General features: G+C 37.1%; 1 protein-coding gene across 1 annotated transcript in view; it reads right to left on the bottom strand.

Annotated features, from left to right (window-relative positions):
- The window catches only part of LOC128028762 (1,4-alpha-glucan-branching enzyme-like), a 133,310-nt gene that overhangs the window by 15,821 nt on the left and 94,023 nt on the right, over nt 1–23,466 (bottom strand). Inside the window, exons 14-15 of the mRNA XM_052616081.1 lie at nt 15,027–15,157; nt 1,212–1,329 (exon numbers count right to left, since the gene is read on the bottom strand). Of these exons, the coding sequence (XP_052472041.1) occupies nt 1,212–1,329; nt 15,027–15,157 (249 nt within the window). The remainder of the gene's footprint in view (nt 1–1,211; nt 1,330–15,026; nt 15,158–23,466) is intronic.

The following is a 23,466-nucleotide window of genomic DNA, read 5'->3' as shown; positions in this document are numbered from 1 at the left end:
GTCAGCAACATTAAAAAAAAGTTAAGAGCTTAAGTAATTTGTGGATTAATGCTTATTGGAGACGTGAACCATTTCAAACAATTGTTTGATTTGGTGAACTGGTTCAAGAAAAAACAGTTAAATCGAATGATTCGTTTGCGAACTGGATATCACTACACTGCAATGAACGTGCTCACAATAGACCCGGAAGAGAAGACAATGCTGAACAAAGTTGTATTTTTGTTATTTTTTGGACCAAAATGTATTTTCGATGCTTCAAAAATTTTTAACTGACCCTCTGATGTCATGTGGACTACTTTGATGATGTTATTATTACCTTTCTGGACATGGACAGTATACCGTACATACATTTTCAATGGAGGGACAGAAAGCTCTCGGACTAAATCTAAAATATCTTAAACAGTGTTCCGAAGATGAAGGGAGGTCTCACGGGTTTGGAACGACATGAGGGTGAGTCATTAATGACATAATGTTCATTTTTGGGTTAACTAACCCTTTAAGGCTCCCTTAGAACTTAATGGGCCTCAGGTTAAGAACAACTGGTGTAAATGTCTAGTGCTTTAAGAAGAAGAAGAAGAAAAATAAACTGTACATATTTTAATTACAGACTTGCCTTTTAGTCAAACTCCAACAGCACTGGAGCGGTATTAACTTATTTGATCTAATGATCTATAGTGAAGACTGTTTAAGTAAGGTTGTTTAATATACTTTAATTTCTGTGAATGTTTATTAGAAAACCTGATACAGTACTGCTGTTAGATGACTGTTTACTTCATTTGCATCTATGCTTTGTTGTTTCCATTTGATCAAGTTCTTGTAATGTGCTTCTTTAATCTTTATTTGATTACTGAATGTCTACTTGAGTGATTAAATGAGAATTTGTTTACTCGTTTTTAATTACTTAGGCAATGTTTACTTAATGCTTAAAGGCTACATTCCATTATTTTAATTTAATTTGTGTATTTGGATTAATATAATTAAAGGGTGGGTTTAATACCATAATAGTTTTTGCTGTGGTATTAAAATTGGAATTGAGACATTTTACTGGTATTGTTTTTAATGCGCACTTGTAGCACTCTGAGCTCCATTTAACAAACATCCTCACATATTTTCCACCACAATCAGCAAAGATAAAGAAAAACAGATTGTTGGCATATGAATGTTGAATGTTAATACATGTTTATAGTATTCAAATAGTATAGTTTGCTTACCAACATAGAGTTGGGCAGATTGTTGAATTCCATTGGCTCAGTGAAGAAGTCAGTGTTGTGGTCCAGTCGGCCATGGCCTCCATACTGGATTCCATCGGAGTCCAGTTTGATCTTATATCTGGAGCAGAGTGTGGTTAAGGAACCCAAAAATACACTGGAGACAAAACTAATCAGAAGGAGAAGATAAATCAGTCACATTACAGTAAAATATACTCTTTTCTTTCTTTATATGATTATAATGCATAAAGTATCAAATGAGGGATCAAATAAATGCATGGATCCTGCTATCCACCAAAATGCTTAGATGTGATGGTATTAAAGATATAATTCAGCCAAAAATGAACTTTCTGTTAATATTTACTTAAATCTTCATGGTGTCCACTAGATGTGCACTGGTTGTCCACGTTCTAGAGACGTTCTTCAGCTCGTCCGAATGCAGAGCTGCACAGCAAGTCAACAACACTGATTGCTTTGAGCTCCTTCGAGACAATGACACACATTTACCCCATATAAACACGCACACCAAAACCGATGAGCCACCACATCAACAATTCCAGGCAGAATTATTTATCCATTTCAAAATATTAATAATGTATTCCATCAAAAAATGTTTCAAACAACACCAAACGTGGATTGCACAATTACACTAAGTCTGTGCTACACTGACTAAATTAAATATTAAAAACTAAGTAATTGCCTAGACTCATGACCGGAATAAGAAACATCTTTGACAGTGAGCATAAAAGAATAATGAAGACACATTTACTAAAAACTGGAAATCTTATTTCATGCTTTTATGTTTTATAGTTATACACCCCAACAAAAATGGGGACAGATGCCTTGAAAATTCTAAATGCTGAACATCTGGACCGCCTCAAAGATTTTCATTTCAAGTGCATTAATGTTGAAATTATTGCATGCCACATGTCACAGATGCTGTGGATAGAGCTAAAGTTGAACTGAACAATTATTTAAAGACAACATAAAACCATTGCACTTCCATAAAGAATCTTTTTTTTAAGTGAAACAACATTAAATGGAAAATAATGTAGGTTAATATTACTTCCCTTTACCAATGTGTACAAGGCTACTCCATCACAAAAATAAAGCATAAAGGCAGACAAAGTTATTGAGTAAAAAAAAAGAAAGAAAAAATGTAATGTTTTACATTACATTTTCATTATGTATAACATGGTTTTCACACATTTACACCTAAACTATTAAATTAAATGTTTAATTTTTATTTGGATAAATAAATAAATAAATAAACATTATTTTTAATGATAATAATTTAATTTCCTAAATAAATAAATTAAATAAGATCTAAGTATCTAGCAAACCTAAAAATCTAATAATAATAATAATACAAAAATCTAACAAAAATGGTTTAGATGATGATGATGATAATGATTTTTATTTGTATTATTATAATTGTCAATATTGGAGTTTTAATAAATGTCTTTTCTACATTTGGTACTGCACTGAATCGCCACAAATTCTGGATCCTGAAGAAAAACCAGATCGGTAACCACTGCTACCTATTGTACCATATGTGTTTACAAACCTACAGAAAGCAAAATACTAAATATTTTAGTTATGTGACATGCAAAAAAAAAAAAAAAAGAAAAAAAAAACCTGTGACTTTTGCCATTTAATTGCCATGTAAATATAGTTTTCACCCTCAAAGTATAAGTAAACAACTGTATTCCTGTGGCACAATGAATGAAAAAGTCCCCAGTCTCTCTTTCTATCTCTCTCTCTCTCTCTCTCTCTCTCTGTGTGTGTGTTAACCTTGGCCTCTCTGGGGTTTGAACAGTTGTGAGTTGTAACAAACGTGTAGACAGGCGTCTAATTGGCTGCTTGAATAATCACCTCCTATCCCCATGGGCTAGCCGTGGGTTTTCGTGTTATCCTCAAACGCTCTCTTACTCTGCCCTGGAGCTGAAGCACACTTGCCTTTTTCTGCCAGCATGCCAGCTTTGATAGCAATGATTAAAAAGAAGTGTTGCTTGGCGTATTGTTCCTACTGAGGAGTACAACAGATGCACCCCTCCCGACCCTACTCCCCCATACTCATATTTGCATTGAATTCTCTCACTGATAGAACAAACTTCCTTTGTTATGGATATTTCGGAGATGTTACTGGGAAGAGAGTGAGAAAAACAAAATGATCTGATGCCATCTTTTTTCTCAAAGAGAATGAATGGGGGCTTTATATAAGATGCTTACTGTCAGGATTTATATAAGAAGTAAAGCATGCAAGTTCGCCTAAAATGCAAAAAAAAAAAAAAAAAAAACACCAAACATTTATTAGCACAGCTAATTTTGCTAATTTACAATTCAAACATGCTAACAATACATACTGGTTACATATCTTACATATTGGAAATGTGCCTAAAGCTACATTTCTGCAAAACTCCAAACATTTAAGTATACATGCAATTAACTGCAGTTTCAAGATGCAATTAAAGGAGTCATATGACCTTGCTAATATGAAGATTTTTTTTTGTATTTGGTGTAATGCAGTTTAAGGGGAAAAAATTATATATAGACATCCAGACATCACTAGATGAGACAAAACCAATAAGACCCATTACAAACAAGGCATTTGTTGCATCAGTTGGGAAAAAAAATTATTATGATTATAATGACTTATAGGGCCCTATTTTAACGATCTGAAACGCAAGTGTCAAAGCGCGAAGCGCAAGTAAGTTTGTGGGCGGGTCTCGGCGCTGTTGCTATTTTCCCAGCGGGATAAATGGCTCTTGCGCCCGGCGCAAATCTAAAGTGGGTTGGTCTGAAGTAGCTTCATTATTCATAGGTGTGGTTTGGGCGTAACGTGAAATAAACCAATCAGAGCGTCATCCAACATTCCCTTTAAAAGCAGGTGCGCAAGTTCCATTATGGATTGCTATTATTATGGCGTATTTACCAGGCGCACGCCAGGAGCGGTTCACAGCCGAGGAGACTGATGTTCTTGTAAGAGCAGTGAAAGACAGAGAGGTTGTGTTGTATGGGGATGGGAGAATAATTAGCCTGAATAATTTGTAAGCTAGATTTATGCCTATTTTGTTCACATCTTCGTGGCACACCACAATGATTTCCGTCATCTCATGTGTTAATTTTTTTTAGTGTAACAATTTATGATTTGCAAAAATAACTGTTGCATCTGTGTAGATTACATGAGCAAAGTGTATGCGCGTTGTGCACGCTACACATTATGGTCAAGCATGCGCCCTTAAAATAGCATAATGAACAACGCGCAACGCGCCACTGACTTTAGACTAGGTTTTTTCTGGTCAGTGGCGCAATTGTTTAATGGAACAGCAAAATAGCACCAGGGATTGTTTGCGCCGGAACACGCCTCCTTTTTTGCGCTGAACCGCCCAGGGAGCGCAAGTTCATTCACTAGTTTAGCGACGTGCCTCTGTGGAGGGAAAAGCGCGCTTTGCGCGGGTGCAAAATAGGAATGACACATGCGTCGGTGTACAAAGTCAATTGCGCTGGGTGCAAGATAGGGCCCATAGTGTCTATTCATGCGTTTTGTATCGTGCTGCGTAAACACATAACCATGTCTGCATTTGTGATCGAAGAAACAACAAACAACAAGCGCTACTCTACACTGATCAAAACTGATGTTTGAATCATCCTTGGCAAATGATTTCAATATAAAAATATACTTCCATGCTGTGAGTCAGAAGCACCAGACTGTCCTTGCAAACTTGGAACTGCCTCACTTTATGGAAAAAGCCTTTGTGCCACAGACGCATTGTAGGCTGCTGTATCAGGAAACAGTCTTCATATTCCATAAAATGCACTTCACACATCTGAATATTGGGGTTGAACGGTTCTGGAATAGTGTTGTAAATACAACTTAAGGGGGGGGGGGGGGGTGCTCATTTTCACTCAATCTCCTGTTAATCTTGAGTACCTATAGAGTAGTACTGCATCCTTCATATCTCAAAAAAGTCTTTAGTTTTATTATATTTATAAGAGAAAAATAGTCAGTGCCGATTTTTTTCGGAAAAACACGACCGGCTGGAGGCGTGACGTGTGGGCGGAGCTAAAGAATCACGAGCGCGAGTAGGCTTTTGCGTTGAGAGCGTTTGGAAGTTGTGACATTACCGTGAGGAAAAAAAACCCATCATCCAAAACAAACCATGGCTAACAGTCAGATTCAGCCGTTTATTTATGATCCAGAATCAGATCCAGAGGCTGAAACTGAACGAGAGCAGCAGCAGCAACGACTACATCAGGACGTCTCTATTTGGTGTGTATTGAAACTGTATATATTTGCTTATGTGACCCCTCTCTCACGGGTCCTTTCTGACGCTCCTCGCACTCGCTCCGAGCGGGGCTCGAACCCGGGTCTCCTCTAACAAGGAGGCTAAATGGCTACAGCCACTAGCGTCTGTTTCTAGTGCGTCTCTTGAGATCGGGGAGGATTACCTGCACAGCACTACTCGCTGGCCTCCGTTACACTTAGCGGTTTTGGAAAATGACTAAGTTCCACTTTATGTCGTCTTTTTTTTTCTTTAAAGGTGTACAAGGTTTACTTGATGTGCTTACGTGCCGATCGCTAAGTTAACAACACAGAGATATTTGAAGCAGTTTTACTCACCGCCTGCGGTTCCAACACACGATCGTGGCCCTTTTTCGTTGGGATTGCATCATCCTTAAGAAATAAACGATGTGCAAACCCGGTGACAAACTGGACCTTGTTTGTAAAACAAGCATCTTCGAAATGCAGGGAACAAACACAAACACTTGCACAACTCCGTTGATGCTCTGTAAAAATAAACTCCATCCACTGGTCCCTTGATGTTTTTTTTTTTTGGTAATCTGTGCAGGGTTATCTTGCCCTCGCAACCAAAAACACACTTCTTTTGTGACATTTCGCTCTCTTGCTCTGATCAGTGAATTTCTCGTCTCTGCTCTGCTATACGGGAGCGCGCGCTCTTCCGGGAGAAGTACCCTTAGGACCCATATAAGGAAATTCCGCCCCAACTAACGTCACACAGACCCATACTCGAAAAAAACTTTCTGAAACTTGTGACAAACCGGAAGGAGTATTTTTGGAACAAAAATACTCCTTCAAACGTACAACTTCATTTTTGAAACTTTGTCCATGTTTAGCATGGGAATCCAACTCTTTAACAGTGTAAAAAACTCAGTATGCATGAAATAGCATTTCACCCCCCCTTTAACCACTGATTTCTAGTTGTGTCCTCTTTTGGAAGGCCAAACAAAGCAGTTTCGCTTTCTCAAATGAAACACACAGCATCTCCACAACATGACGGCAGTAACAGCGTGAATAAAAGCTACGCCTTCTTTCTTTGCGTGAACATTTGGGCAGCATTATGTAAATCTTCCCACATTGTGACATAGACCTGTGGGGGCATGTTAGAATGGGCGTGGTTGACTCTTAACTTTTATAAAGAATATCTCTTTGGATTTGAGACTTTAGTCTTTGCAACTTTACAGATCTTCTTCATGCACCAAGAGCTTGTAACATTCCAAAGAGAAATGAAAAATGAAAATCGCATCATATGACCCCTTTAACTCCAGTGGCAGTAAATACATAGTACATTTCCTCGAAAGCTCACCCTGTACAGCAATGCACTCGCAATAACAACCACTCAGGTATGAGTCCTGTGAAACATTTTACAACAGAGAAGCTCAAGACTTGCAGAAGCAAAATAAAATCACAGGGTAGCATACGTGTTTTCATGTCATGTTTGTTTTTGGTCACAATATCGGTTTAAGGTTTAACGCCACTCATGAGACATTTAATTTCTGAACAGCCGCATAACGTACATCAACTACGGTAATAAAACATGGCCAGATTCACATCGGTTTTGGATAAAACCGAATGCACTTTTAGGACCACTCACTGGAAATTTCCCTATAAAAGTGTCCCAAAACGTACAAGAATCATAGCATCATTTAGTAGAAGTGTCGCCACAGGTACAATTTCCTAATGAGCTTTAGTTGGATTTCTACCATGTAGGCTGGAACACTGAATGAAATAAAACATGACTGAACATTTGTTCTTTTTCCTTTTACTTCTATGACTGAAATATAGAGTCAAATCATTAGCTTTACATTCTAACATAATGATTTAGCATTTGTCTTCATCCAGGGTATAAAATGAAGACACAAATAAGAACATAACAAGTCTAATTTAAATAATAAAAAAAGAAGTCTTCACTTCTTCAGCTCGAATGCAGCCTGTAATCTAGCAAGCTATTTTCATTCAAAGGTCCTTTTATTTGACTTAAGTTAGAGTTCTACATTGCACTGAAGCCAAACAAAGCCTACAAAATGCAGTTGCTTACAGATCAAGCACTGTTACGTGCTGATCAAACAGCTTCAACTTTGACCCTGTTTGCTTGCTGTCATTCAAAGAACAGCCACTGTTTAGTGGACAATTTGCATGATGTACCATTATCATTAGCAGAAAAGCAGACAGATGGAAGGTGTCAAAGGCAAATTGTGAGAATCTCCCTGCTGAAATGAACCACTTAAACCAGCCTACTCTCTAAAAAATAAAGGTTATAAAAGAGGGTTTTCACAAGGATGCTTTAGAAGAACCATTTTAGGTTCCCAAAGAGACTTTCAGTGAGCAGGTCCTTAAATAACCATTTTATTCTTAGTTTTAATAACATTTAAATAATCTAAAGAACCTTGTGCAATGGAAATTGCAACTTTATTCAGTTTTTTTTTTTTGTCAGTTGTGGCCTCATGGTTAAAGAGTCAGATTTGTAACCCAAAGGTCAAGGGTTCGAGTCCCAGGGATTGTAGGTGGGGGGGTGAATGACTAAAAATCTTCTCCATCCTCGATACCACAACTGAGGTGTGACCCTTGTGTGTTGGATGGGTTAAATGCAGAGCACAAACACATAACTTTATTTTTAAGAGTATAGGACCTCCTTGCCAGGTTTAGATAGGTGACAAGCTACTACTTAATATATTGTAGAAACTTAATTTTCTGTAAAGCTGCTTTGCAACGATTTGTATCATGAAAAGCACTATACAAATAAACTTGAATTGAATTGGTTTGGTGGTTTTTGAGGGGTTTGTGGCACTTCAGGACAGCTTGACCAGGCAGGAAATCCATCTTAAATCCCCCACCGGCTGGTCTTTTAAGCAGTGATATGACTGCTTACCATTGGAAATGTATTTCTGAGCTGTTCTGAAACCAATAATGCTATTATCGATGCCAACATTTGATGCTGTGGCTCTAGAGGAAGAGCACCAGAAGCAAGATGCAAGCAAGAAGTGCTGTGTTGCAGAATATCAGTTCCACCCCATGTGGATTCACACAGACAGAGAGACTGGGAGACAAAGAGAGAAAGAGCACACATAAGGCTTAGGGATCCTTCATACAGAGGAAGCCTACCTTAAGCATTCATGCATTGATCAATACCACCCATTCCCATTAGACAAGCATGAATGTCACCCAGCACCAAAGCATATGTGACAGGCAGCACAGAAAACAACGTGCACAAACGTGCTGAAAGAATACTAAAAGTATCTGTGTGTGTGTAGATGAGCTCGAATACACTAGACTCAGAATGGCTAATTCAATGTTCCCTGGCAAGCGTGCCAGTGTAACAGCAGTGGCTCTCCAGCTGAAATTGGCAATTGGAGGCTTTTAGCAATTATGTTTTTGTTAGCGCTTACAGATGCTTGTCTCGGAGGCCAGGCAGCATCGGCGGTGAAGCACTGTAATCAACCAAGCCTTGCTGAACAAAGAGGAGGGATTGAGATCAAAGTCAATTTGCTCACAGGAGGAAGAATAGCAGACGAGAGGGTGGCAGGTCTAAGGACTGTTGGACTCTGAAGCGCTGATGACCTGAAGAAAATGCGTGCATGATCCTGATTGGGAAGAGGGTTGCGATATCAGGCCTTTCTTGTGTTAGCGGCAGCAGTAATGGCAGCCTGTCCTTTGAGGGGCAAATTGGTCTTGGCACTGGGAAGCATTCTGCGACCAAATTTCGAAATGTCATTGCGATTTGAATCATCTAAGCTGTATTTTGTATCCTCTTCTTGTAACAAACAAGAACAAGTCCTATACATTTATGCTAACATTTTATACCATACTGCCTCTGCGAATTGTGCAAAAAGTATTTCTGAAAGAGGGATTGATACCAATGCTTTGTGTGCAAACATCCAGACTACAGACAAAGTAAGCACCATATTTTGTTTTCCAAAAGGTTTTCTTGGCTCATTGTAAGGCTAATGTTACTAAAGCTACCATTGTCTCTGCCTGTTTTCACTAATGCTGCCTTCATGTGCAACCAGAATGCTCGTTAATAGGAATGTGGTAGTTAAAATTGCATTTGGAAGCAATGCAAACTCAGTAACACGGTCACCACCAGTTAAACTGTAACACCTGTATGCACACGACCATGAGCTCTTGAATCTCCACCAGGATTGCCAGGTTTTCACAAAACCTGCCCAATTGCTACTCAACAGTATCCCAATGAAGTTTTGAGGGGATCCACTGGTAAAAAATAAATCACATTCAAGTGGGGTAAAATGCATGTTTTTGGTGGGATTCCCCTGGTAGAATTAGCATTTTAGGAGCTAAATATCATGTCATTGGGGTCCCTTAAACTTGGCAACACTGACTGCTCCGTCAGCTTTGCTAGAGGGCACTCCATTCCAGACTTTTGCCACTTTAACCTGGACTCAATTTCCCATAATCCTTTGCCTGGATTCATCAGCACTCACCAATTACAGTCAACCATCTCTCATCACCTCATCAGTCACACAGTATAAGAATGGCACACACACTCGTTGGTGATTGTAAGCCTGTCATGATTTCCCAGTTTCCCTGTTTGCTTCCTTGACTTCCTAAGTGTTTTTTGATCTTGGACTGTTTCTGTGTTTTGATTGTTTGCTGCCTGACCTGACCTTGTTCCTGTTTGTTGGATTACTCTCTTGGATGTTATATTTGGCCTGCCTGTTTAACCATGCTCTTTTAATAAAGCTAGCATCTGGATCCACAACTCCAGTGTCACAACTCATACATAACACATTATAGGAATAGTTCCCCCAACAATGAAAATTCTGTCATGAAGTGCCTCTTGTCATTTCAAATCTGTATAAGTTTCTGTCTTCTTCTGAACACAAAATAAGATACTTTGAAGACAGTTGGCAACCAAACAGTTGATGATGTTTTGTGTTCAGCAGAAGAAGAAAAAGAAGAAGAAGAAAAACTCATACAGGTTTGGACATGAGCATGAGTAACTGATAATACTTTATGCTTTAATTTAATATTATTAAATTAATATTTCTATTTAGCAAGAATGCACTGATTTTAGTGACAGTGAAGACTTTTGAATTATTGGCATTTCAAATAAATGCTGTTCAGCTGAACTTTATAGTCATCAAATAATCCTGAATAAATGCATCACTGTTTCCACAAAAATATTAAATCGGCAAAACTGTTTTCAACATTGATAATAATAAGAAATATGTCTTGAGCAGCAAATCAGCATATTAAAATGATTTCTGAAGAATCGTGTGACACTGAAAACTGAAGTAATGATGCCCGAAAATCAGCTTTGCCATTGCAAATAATAATAATAATAATAATAAAAGAAAAAAAAATTAAATAGAAAACAGCTACTTTAAATTGTAACAATAATATTAACTGTAACTTACTAATCCAAACCTGTAAATGGTAGCCTGTATAGTATATAAATAATAAATTAATTAAGAGAGCAGTCTTACATTTTTTAATGGTTTTGGTTTCCAGCTTCTACAATGATTGCAAAAAGACCAGGAGTGGAAAACATGTCAACGTTAATAGGTAGGTAGTATGATTTGCTCTTCAAGAAACTAGATCTACTCAACCATAATATGCATGCATGACACACTGACCCTCTTTACAACTCTTTCATTTCAACAGCAAAGAACATTCTCATTAGATCACTTGTGTTCAGCTTCATAGCTATCAATATTCATTTTCCTCCATTCCATCCTTTATCACATTCATTACTTAATTCTCATCTTTGAGTTGTAAAGCGTGCTGCTGTTTTGCCCAAGGACAAGCCTATTCCAGATTCAATGAGGAATGCTGATACGGTTGAATTAAGTATGGCATTCAGGTAAATGCCCCTGACAGATAATAGGAGAATGATGACCTGACACAATCTCAGACGCCTGTTGGCACGCAGCTTATCAAAGACACATCAGGCCTGTCAGGATGTGCTTTCATGATGATAACCAACTGGGATTTACAATCCTCCATCCTTCTAAATGGAGAGAAGCACCTGAAGACACTCCCATTGAGAGCAGAGAACCAAAGATGGAGAAAAAAAAAACAAATATATATATATACAGAAGGTTTGAGCTCCTGTCAAAAGCTGGTGTCTTCACAATTTTAATGGCTGATGTTTGTGGTGGAGAGCTTAACTCAAGGGAAACTTTGTCTTCTGCTTTTGAAAAAAAAAGAAATTTCCAAGGAACATAACGGCTGCTCTTCCTGCTGAAAGGACATGGGAGAGACTTTCAAAGGTATTGATGTGCTTTGTCTCTCTCTAGAATCCAAATTCACGACCACTTCCTCCTCCCTGAAGCTTTTTGGTTTTTACTTCTAGTAAAGTTTCAGTTTGTAACTCCACTTGTATACAAAAATATGGCTTTTGCAGCTGTCACCTGATGAGGTGGAAGCTCATGCCAAAGTGTATTTTAATGTGTAAACAGAGGGGAAAAAAATAATAATTTTGCCCATTTCACACATGATATTGAATTTAAGCATAAACAGGCTCCAAAATGTTTTGTGCTCCAATGTTTAAGGACACAGATTTGGCCTCATCTGAGTTGTAAACACAAATACATGTGTTTCAGACCAAATAAATAAATAAAATAAAATAATAATAATAAAGAAAGAAAGAAAACATCTACTCATCTGTCATGCAAAATATTCAGCTTTAAAAAAAACCCCGAAAACTGAGCATTTGTAATAGTTAGCACTTAGCAATTTAGCATGTAATAAAACTAAAACATTAAGTCATGCCATACATTTAAACAACAGGGACTTTAATTGTCCCAAACGCTGACAGTTTTTTGTCAGTATTAAAGTTACGTTCACTGATTCTAGCTTATCCCATTCATACATACTTACATTCATGAATTTAAACTTTATTTCTATTTAATGTTCACAATTAGGCATAGTTATTCATGTGTCACACACAAGTAGTACCTTTTGATCCACATAAATACGAGAGTTGGGAAATGTTACAGACATATTATCGTGATACTGTTCTGCCTATTATTGATTTTTTATTTTCACTTCACTTTTATCCAAAGAAGCGGAACTATTTGCACTGCAATTACCAATGGGGCATACAATATTCATTGTTTTTATGCACTACAATGGGATTTTGATACCAGTATTACAGTGTATTCAAAATTTAATTCAACTGAACTTCATATAGATAGATAGATAGATAGATAGATAGATAGATAGATAGATAGATAGATAGATTATTCGTTATTCCATTACAAATAGGTTATTGATATGATCAAAACTGATCCAATACAGTGGTGTATAATGGCATACTAGTGGCCTAAATCAAACATGTAAAATTTAACTAATAAACAGAACTAGATACAAAAATCAGAGAGGATCACAAGAAATACAAGAAGAGCCATCTGAGATGCAAGTCATATGGAATTATGGGTAAGTACCAGTGTATTTTTCGATGTCATAATACTACTCTGTACTACCAAGTGTAAAACAGTCCACTGAAGCTCCCTAATCACTCTGAACACATCTAAAACGCACAAGCCCATTTGACTCTCACATATCTAAAGATACAGTGTGTTAGAAGCCACTTCCTCCTGTCCACCCTCATGAAGATGGGCGTCTCAGGAACCTCACTGCAATGGTTCAAGTCTTACCTCCCAGGTAGGTCTTTCAGGATGTCTTGGAGGAGTGAGATTTCTAAATCACAACTTCTTGCTATTGGGGTTCCTCAAGGTTCAATGCTTGGACCTCTTCTCTTCTCCATCTACATGTCACCATTAGGATCTGTCATTCAGAAGCATTCCAACTAGATGATCCGACAGTAGCTGATTGCATTGCAGCCTGTCTGAGAGACATTTCTAGCTGGATGAAGGACCATCACCATCAATTCAACCTTGCTAAGACAGAACGGCTCGTGGTCTCAACCAAACCAGCACTTCATCACAGCTTATCTATACAGCTGGGTTGGTCAACCATAACTCCTTCCAGGACAGCCTGGAACCTTGGAGTTGTGATCGATGATCAGTTAAGGTTCACAGACCATATTGCTTCAATGGCCTGGTCCTGCAGATTTGCCTTATACAACATTAGGAAGATTGGACCCTTCCTATCAGAGCAAGCTGCACAACTTCTTGTCCAAGTTCTTGTTCTCTCCAGACTGGACTATTGTAATGCACTCTTAGCGGGTCTTCCCACATGTACTATCAATCCTCTGCAACTGATCCAGAACGCAGCAGGAATAGTGGTCTTTAACGGGCTGAAACTCCTCATCAGTTTGCACTGGCTACCAGTAGCTGCTTGCATTAAATTCAAGGTACTGACGTTTGCTTACAAGACAACAACTGGTGCTGCACCAATGTACCTAAATTCGCTAGTTCAAACTTACAAGCCCTCCAGAAGCTTGCGTTCTGCAAGTGAACAACGTCTTGTGGTGTCATCCTGAAAAGGCACGAAATCACTATAACAGACATTTTCTTAGAAACGGCCAAGCTGGTGGAATGACCACTATATCTCAATTCAAATAGCTGAGTCTTTGGCCACTTTCAAAAAAACATCTGAAGACACATCTTTTTCAACCGGCACCTGAAGAACTAATACTAGCACTCACCTATGCTCTTCCATTCTATTTAGAAAATGTGTACTGTGCTAGACTAACTGAGACTTGTCACAGCACTTGCATAACTGTTGCTCTCTCGTTTCTTCTGATTGCTTCTATTGTTCTCCTCATTTGTAAGTCGCTTTGGAAAAAAGCGTCTGGTAAATGATTAAATGTAAATGTTATTATGTCTTTACCGGACTCTAAAACCGTCTAACAGACAACGGTGAGATAACAGTGAAATATGGATGTATACACATAGTTATATGTAGGAGAGATGGTAGGGGTTTAATGAAAAAGCACTCTGGACTCATTGGGTCAGACTTGTTTACCTCTTCTGACACAGAGTGGCACTTTCATCTGTCCTCTGCTTTAATTGGACACTCTGCTTCCACTCATCTTTCGAACACGGTTACCTTACCGACACACAAACACGCCGGCACATACACTGTAACGCCAGGCAAACTCGCCCACGTGTTTACCTCTCATGCTCATAATGACAGCTACACAGCTGTTTGCATCTGAAGGCTAGGTTCTCCTTCACTCCCCTGCTGAAAACATTTCCTGTAGCTTCCCACCGACACGGATGTGGCAAAATCTGTTGTACACATTGAAAAAACTCTTCAATGAATATTCTGTCATCATTTACTAACCCTCGTGCAGTTGCAAACCTACATTTCAGCTGCTTGTTGCACAAAAGCTATCATATGACTTCAGAATATTTTTTTACGGACTACGATGGGCTTTTTAAGACCAGTATAATATACAAAAATGTATTCCACTGAACTTCATAGATTTGGAAGGACACTAGGGTAAGTCATAGACTATATTGGTATTAGCTGCAATATAGCGGTGTATTGCTGGTCATAAAAATAAAAATAAAAAAAGAGTAAAATGCCCAATAAAATTAATATTTTGGTTTTTGGAGTGGAGTGTCTACAGAGGTGAAGGATACTTCCCCGGCGGCCTCACTGCCACTCTGTAGCTGCTGTAGCTGTTGGTTGGGTGGAAGTTAAAGATGAAGATGACGTTGGCCCTCTCAAAGACAATCACCTTGTCTCCTTCGTGTTTGACGCTGACGTTAGCCTATAGAGAGACAGAGATCAAAGATTGAGCCCAGTGGGACTGCATGAGATTTGTGTGCTTTTAACCACACGTTCTATATCTCAGCCTCTGCATGTTTGATCTTTAGCATTAATGCTGCAATTCCCCTCTGTACAGATATTATTAAAAATACCATAACTTTTTGTTCCCCATGCATGAACTCAGTCCTAATCATTCAGATGCTATTAAACCACTGTTAAATGAAAACACTGGACTTAATGAAAAATACAATACATATAAAATGTCAATAAATAATAATAAAATGTACTCCACGATAAAATATTTTAATAAATATGAAATGCAATAAAAATGTAAATACATAAATAATGCTTTTTAGTTAATTAGAACAAAAAATAAATGCTAATGAGAAAACATTTACTTATACATTTATGCATTTTTCAGACGCTTGTATGTATGTTCATACTATGTATGTTCCCAGGGAATGGATCCCACAACCTTTTGCACTGGAAATGCAATGTGCTACCACTGAGCCACAGGAACATGAAATGCTGCAATCTTTAAGTAATGGTAAAAAGAACATATTCTTATGAGTAAAATAAATAGAAATAAATAAACAACCTTAACATATTTACAATTGGGATATACTATTTTAAACAATATTTATGTATAAACAAAAGGCTTAAAGGAAGTCTCCTACTGCACTGAAGTTTCATAGTATGCCAGAAATCCCATATGGCTTAATAAGAATACATTAAATAAAAGATAAAAGACAATTATGGAAGAGACAACATAAATTGAGAAATAACAAATAAAATGTATTCTAATTTATTCATCAATCTTGTACATAATGAAAAAAAAACAACTTATAATTATAAAATGATTTATGAACATGTATATCTTATAAATAATCTTAAATAAATAACTATATATATATATATATATATATATATATATATATATATATATATATATATATATATATATATATATATATATATATATATATATATATATATATATATATATATATATTAAAGACTAAGACATATTAAAGATATATTATCTTAAAGACTTTATATATATTGTGAAAGACAATATTCTTACAGATTTATGACTAAGTAATATAATTAACAAATGTATTATGTAAAAATAAAAGAAAAACAATATATATATTTCCGTTGTGATTTATTATTTTAAAAATGTGAATATTTCACACAAAAATGGGCCGGACAAAATAATGGATAAATAAGTTTGTTTCAAGCATGTGATGCTCCTTTAAACGTACGTGGGGCAAGTAACAGGTGTGGGCAATATAAAAATCATACCTGAAAGCAGATAAAAAGGAGATAAATTGACTTAGTCTTTGCATTGTGTGCCTGTGTGTGCCACACTAAGCATGGACAACAGAAAGAGGAGCAGAGAACTATGTGAGGACTTGATCGATTTTTTACAAGCAAACTGTCCGATGCTTTTAAGCAACAAACAAGAAAGAAGGAAAGTGTGCATAAACAAGATATTGGGTATTAAATAGGCCAAACTTGCTTTTGGCTATTAAAAACAATAACTGTAACCATCTGAAATTAACAGCAGTATCTGCACAGTAAGTAGCCTACATTCAATACAAACGTAGATGGTACAGACATCAGCACTTAGCTTTTGATTTTGAATTGGGTTGAAAGTACAGAGAACTGGCCTTAAATAAAAGATTAACTGTTACATGTGAAATTAAAGACAACAACTGCATAGTTCTACAGTCCAAACACCACAATCAACACACATTCCATAAGAGGTTTCTTAATCAGCATTTACGTCAGCGCAAACTATCCGTCGACATTTGAATGAAATGAAATGTTTTGGCAGGAGACCCAGGAGGACCCCACTGCTGACACAGAGACATAAAAAAGCAAGACTACAGTTTGCCAAAATGTACTTGAGTAAGCCAAAATCCTTCTGGGAAAACGTCTTGTGGACAGATGAGACCAAGATAGAGCTTTTTGGTAAAGCACATCATTCTACTGTTTACCGAAAACATAATAAGGCCTACAAAGAAAAGAACACAGTACATACAGTCCAATATGGTGGAGGTTCAAAGGTGTTTTGGGGTTGTTTTGCTGCCTCTGGCACTGACTATGTGCAAGGCATCATGAAATCTCAGACTTACCAAAGGATTTTGGGTCGTAATGTAGGGCCCAGTGTCAGAAAGCTGGGTTTGCGTCCACGATCGTGGGTCTTCCACCAGGACAATGACCCCAAACATACTTCAAAAAGCACCCAGAAATGGATGGCAACAAAACGCTGGAGAGTTCTGAAGTGGCCAGCAATGAGCCCAGATCTAAATCCCCCTGAATACCTGTGGAGAGATCTTAAAATTGCTGTTGGGTAAAGGTGCCCTTCCAAAATGAGAGACCTGGAGCAGTATGCCAAGGAAGAGTGGTCAAAAATTCGGGATGAGAGGAGTACGAAGTTTATTGATGGTTACCGGAAGTGATTGATTTCAGTTATTTTTTTCCAAAGGGTGTGCAACCAAACATTTTATATATATATATATATATATATATATGCAGTATATTGGAGAATTAATAGCCTAGATCAGCTTATTTTCAGAACCATCAAATATCAAATAAAATAAATATTGAGAAGCAAGAAGAATATTTCAAAGGATCCATCCCCTGAAGATCTTTCTAGCTACAAAACATAGACCCTTCAAACTACTCAAACTCCAAACTTTTGAAGTTCGGGACTTTTTTTTTTTTTTCATCCGACTGAAATCCAGAGATGACACTCTTGGGGCAAAACTGGAGCCGACTGTCAGCAGCAGAGGACTGCCAATGATTTAGCTTGTTTCCAGCAGAAAGACAAGTCTGAAATGTGCCTTTTACCAGAAATTATCAATGTCACTCTGCCCCACTATTTTTAGTGGTCCAGACCCTCCGCCAATTTGGGAACTGAAAACAAATGAGAGATAAGAAAATCTTTTATTGAACAGAAAAGACATCCAGATGAAGGAGCCAAAATTCGGCATTCTTTTCTGTAGCTTTCATATTTAGCATGGTCAGAAATTAACTTTACTTTTCCATAATCTTTATCTTTTCTAGTATCTTCAATTGCTTTTAAAATACAACTACTACAGCTACAACTATGCTTTAATCCATCATCATAATTTTTATCCTCTCATTGATCAAAACACTCATAATAACTGGTCAGTCCCAAAAACATCCCTTTCATTTTTCATAACAGTTTAGTCAGTGTGGATTTAAGCACATACATCTAGCCCCAAATATTTGTTTCTAGCATTTTCCTTCACATGCAAATATTTTGTATATTCAATATATTTAAGAAAACAAATTCACTATTAGTCGTTTGTAAAGTGCAAGGATAGAAGGAAGGAATGCATCCGATTCCAGTTGCTGTTTGTCATTCTGTGTAACCGTAACACGAGTCTCGTATTTTGGAGGAATTTACTGTAAATAGTGAAGATCTGAGGGGGTTACATTTTCATCGACATGGCTGGCACAAAAGCAGATACTTTGAAGCGAAGCGAGGTGATGAGGCAATGCTCTTCATTGTCATGATATACTGGCGCCAAACTTCTGCATGGGAGATAATGTGTGTTATGGAGTGCGCTGGAACTTTATCCCTTAGTGCATACACAAACAGCTTTATTGTTTTATTAGAGTTTCCCATCATGCCTGGTTTCATTTCATAGCTAAAAGCATGCTTAGGAATAAGGTGATCTCAATGGAGGGACATGAGTGTCCGAAAAAAGCTAATGAATCATGGGTTTGGAAGTTTGCAGATTCTGTAAAAATGTTTGGGAAAGGCCTATATAACTACAGTTTAATCAACCGGTAATGCTTCAGCTGTTTTGTGCAATATAATCTTAAAATTAAATGTACATTTTTTTCACATTTAGTGATTGTGCAGCATTAATAAAATTCACATTAATGCTTTTAATTTAGCACTGAATTCAAAAGTTATATATATAGGATGCATTCAAATGATCAAAACTGACAGGAAAGACATTTTTAATATTACAAAAGGTTTATATTTTTAATAGACATTATTCAAAACCTTCTATTCATTAAGGAATTCTGAAGCAAAAAGTATCATGGTTTCAAGAAACACAAATTTTTTCAACAGTGTTTAGAATACTGACTAGGACAGAGTATATGCAAAAGTTTGGTTATTTAAGCCTTATGCATTGTTCAAATTCACTACCCTTTCGGTATGTTCGGGATGAAAACATCCACTCAATTAAACTGCTGTAAAACTGTGTCAGATTCATATTTTTTTCTCACATTTTTTGCATAAATCTGTTAATCAACTTCAGTCCTGATCAAAACTACAAAATGTTTTTTAAAAAATCCAAGATTTAAACTCTTTAATTGCAAAGTTCATAAATAATGTTACTGATTTGGGGGAAAAACACACAAAATTTTCAATAAAAAAGTAATTGTGGCTGGATTTTTTGTTTACTTTTTATAATGGTCTTGGGCATGTCAAAGATTAGTTGCAACATTGGCTTTGATGCATTTTTAGTTTTTTTGCAGATTTAGATTTAATTTTTTTCTCCCTAATTTGTTGTTGGTGGCTGTTTTTGCCCCATTGACTTCCATTATAACGACATTTTTTGATTGCAAAGCCATGACACCATATAATCATGCATTCTTGATTGTTTGTGGTTTTCCTTTTGGGAAGAGGTAATTTTTTATTTTTACAGTTAATCACTTGGTGGGACCATTAACCCTTTAGATAGACCTGTGCAAAAAAAGGCTTAGTTTCTGAATTTAGTTTAGTGAATTTGCCCAGAGTGTACCATTGAGTTTTTGAAAAATGTCAAAATAAGATTTGTCACCAAAAATCATTCCATTAGCTCAAACACAGAGAAAGTTGTGGCCAAAAATAAGACTCAAACCCTAGTGGACGAAAAAATCCCCAACAACGCATAAGGGTTAAACCGCCTTAAGTAAAAACTTCATATTGCAAATTATTAGTCTTGATTTTGGGGAATTTTGTAGGATACAGAGGAAAATTGTTGCCATAAGGGCACTTGGCCCTGTGTTCTATTAATTAGCCAGTGTTTTGACTTCCACAGATTCTCGTTGATGATTAAACACTGATTTGCTCTGGGATCAAATGTAGAAACTTATCTGGCAGCCCTTTGGAAACCCATGGTGCCATACTGAGGATCTGGATGAACTGCACACAGGAGAACAACTTTTCTTATATAACAGAAAGAGTCATAATAGTTATGGAGAGTTATGATGAACACAATAAGAAAATGCAGAAGTACTGCAGCTTTTCATCCCGAAAGGAATAGTTCACCCAAAATGAAAATTAGCTGAAAATGTACTCACTGCAGGCCGTCCAAGATGGAGACGAGTTTGTTTCTTCATCAGAACGGATTTGGCCAAATGTAGCATTGCATGACTTGCTCACCAATGGATCCACTGCAGTGAATGGGTGCCGTCAGAATGAGAGTCCAAACAGCTGATAAGAACATCACAATAATCCACACCACTCCAGTCTTGTGAAGTGAAAAGCTGTGTGTTTCTAAGAAACAAATCCATCATTAAAGCATTTTAACTTCAAAACGGCACTTCTGGCCAAAATTAGAGTCCATAATCCATAATAATGCTTCCTCCTCTGAAATAGTCCATCCCCTGTTGCCCCTTTACATCAGAATTGTAATCTGTGCTTGATCTGTGCATATTTCTCTCCTGATTCAGCCGAGATGACTTTTTCACTGGAGGAAGTGTTATTACGGATAATAGACTTGCATGTTTGCTGGAAGCAATGGTTCAAGATATCTTCATGATGGATTTGTTTCTTACAAACGTGCAGATTTTCACTTTAAAGAATGTTAACTGATGGACTGGAGTGTGGATTACAGTATTGTTTTTATCAGCTGCTTGGACTCTTATTTTGACGGCACCCATTCACTGCAGAAGAACCACTATAGTGGGCAAGTGATGCAATGTTACATTTCTCCAAATCTGTCCTAATGGAGAAACAAACTCATCTCCATCTCGGATGGCCTGCGGGTGAGTGAATTTTTTCAGCAAATTTTCATTTTGGGTGAACTATTCCTTAAAATGAATACTTTATGGGAAGCATCGTTAAGTCTAGTAAATTGGGTCAATGCCGATTTGACATCGACTCTCAAGTACAAAACCGGATTTTCTGAAAATCTGTGAAACTAGAGCATTTGAGCTGCTCGTGTCTAGACGTATTGTATATGACCTGCTGTGTGCAGTAGTGGACAGACTGTAAATAATATATAACTGGCCCTCAGCACAGAAAGCATAGAAAGAGAGGAAGAGAGAAAAAGAGAAACAGACACAGAAGCGGCGATGAGTTCCTGAACTGCGGTGCTGTGTGCAGCACAGCGGGTGCTCTGTAAGATTGCAGCAGCACGTAAACAGTGCTCAGCTAAAATCACAGCTTTACTCTTTAGAAGCCTGCTGAGAAACTTTTCTAATTAGCGGGCGGCCCATGCAACTGGCTTTTCAAGTGAAGTGCCTTGCAGGGCTGGAGGATACATTGAAAACTGATAATATAGTCACTGTTTTTTTTTTTTTTAAACCCTCCCAAACAACATGTGGTGATGTGCTGGTTGACCTTTTTTTAGGCTTTCTGATCCCAAGATTCAACTAATCTCTGCTATTCTGCAGCTGCGATCCTTGGAGAGTCTTTAACCACTCAAACTCTCTTCCTCAGCATTAGGACGACACAGACACACGTCCTCTTCCAGGAAGGTTTGTAACCTCTTAAATTGATTGGAAATGATTCATTATTGCCCTGATGGTGGAAATGGGAATATCCAATGCTCTAACTCTTTTCTCAAAGCCACTTTCTAATTTGAGAAGCTCAACAATCTGTTGCTGCACATCAGAACTGTATTCTTTGGTTTAACTCAATGTGATGGATTTGGTTTTCCCTCATATGTGAAACAAGAAGCAATGGCTGGACAATTGCACGTTCATAATCACCATGATGTGTTTGTGCATGTATTCAAATCCTTGGTAACACTTTATTTTAAGGTGTCCTTATTACACGTATTACATGTACTTACTATTATAATTACAATTAATAATGCATAATTACATGCAAGTAACCCTAATCCTAACCCTAACCATATAGGAAGTACATGTAGTTAATTATTAATACTCAGTACTTAAATGTATAACTACCCCGTAACAATGACACCTTAAAATAAAGTGTAACCAAATCTTTTAAGAAATGATTGTTACATGTATGAAGGCAAATATTTTACTAATAAATATTGTGATATTGTGTATAAATAAAAATGAATGCATTTTCTCCTTTGCGTACATTTAGTGAAAAAAAAAAAAAAAACCTATGGAAACCAATTATTTTGTAATAATTCCAATTGCAAATTAAAATAAATAAACAGAGATAAACTGAACATTTTTAAAATACACGTTTAGATCTAAATGATATTTTTGTGAACATTATTTCAGTAAATCAAGTTGAAGTGCATGAAAATGAACGGAAATAAAATAGGAGCAGCGTTGCTCAGTGGGGACTGCAAAGCTGAATTTAAGACACAGAGGAGGGAATCAAGGATTCAGTTCACGCACACAAGCGCTCTTCTCGCCGGAGCGATATTTGTTAGCGCTCTGTCAGAGCTGTGGAGAGAGAGTTTGGAGTCTGAGTGGGTGCCAAGGTTTTTACTGTCGACTACCCTGGGAAAAGACAAGGATGATACATAGCAATTAAAAAATCGTTCAGACACGCAAAACGTGCTCAAAGCTCAGCTCATCTTTTCTAAAGGCCTCTCATTAGCCGTCGGAGCTTGTTTGCTCCCCCAAACTAAACGTATTACAGGTTACAGGTGAACATTTCTGAACAGAACTGAGATCATGTTATCAATGATGAATAGCATTATAATCTGAACAAATATATAGTATTATAAAGAGGTATTATAATTAACTAAAAAAAATCTATTAAATAGAAATATTCTTACACAAATCGATATGTAATTCTACAGATATCCAGTGTTTCTCAAAGCATGTGGAGGTATTAGAAAGCAATAGTTCCTTAAACTTCATTTACATCTTAACATTCAGATCTGCTACATACACGTAAGAACCAATTTCTTCGCTTTCATTTCCTTCATGTGGTCTAGAGGCCCAAGATGTTCTCACATATCATTTATTGCAGCAGATTTGGATGGAATGGGGATTTCTATTGAACTACAGACTTAAACTTCAGTCTTTTTCCTCCCACGAAGTGATTGTATAACTTCAGAAGATTTCAAAAACTATGCCCAAGTTTTATACCAATATGATACGTGACTTGACAGT

Source organism: Carassius gibelio, chromosome A15 (assembly GCF_023724105.1).
Source record: "Carassius gibelio isolate Cgi1373 ecotype wild population from Czech Republic chromosome A15, carGib1.2-hapl.c, whole genome shotgun sequence".
NCBI lineage: Eukaryota > Metazoa > Chordata > Actinopteri > Cypriniformes > Cyprinidae > Carassius > Carassius gibelio.
The sequence above is the reverse complement of the archived record's forward strand: the minus strand, read 5'-3'. Positions and strand labels throughout refer to the sequence as shown.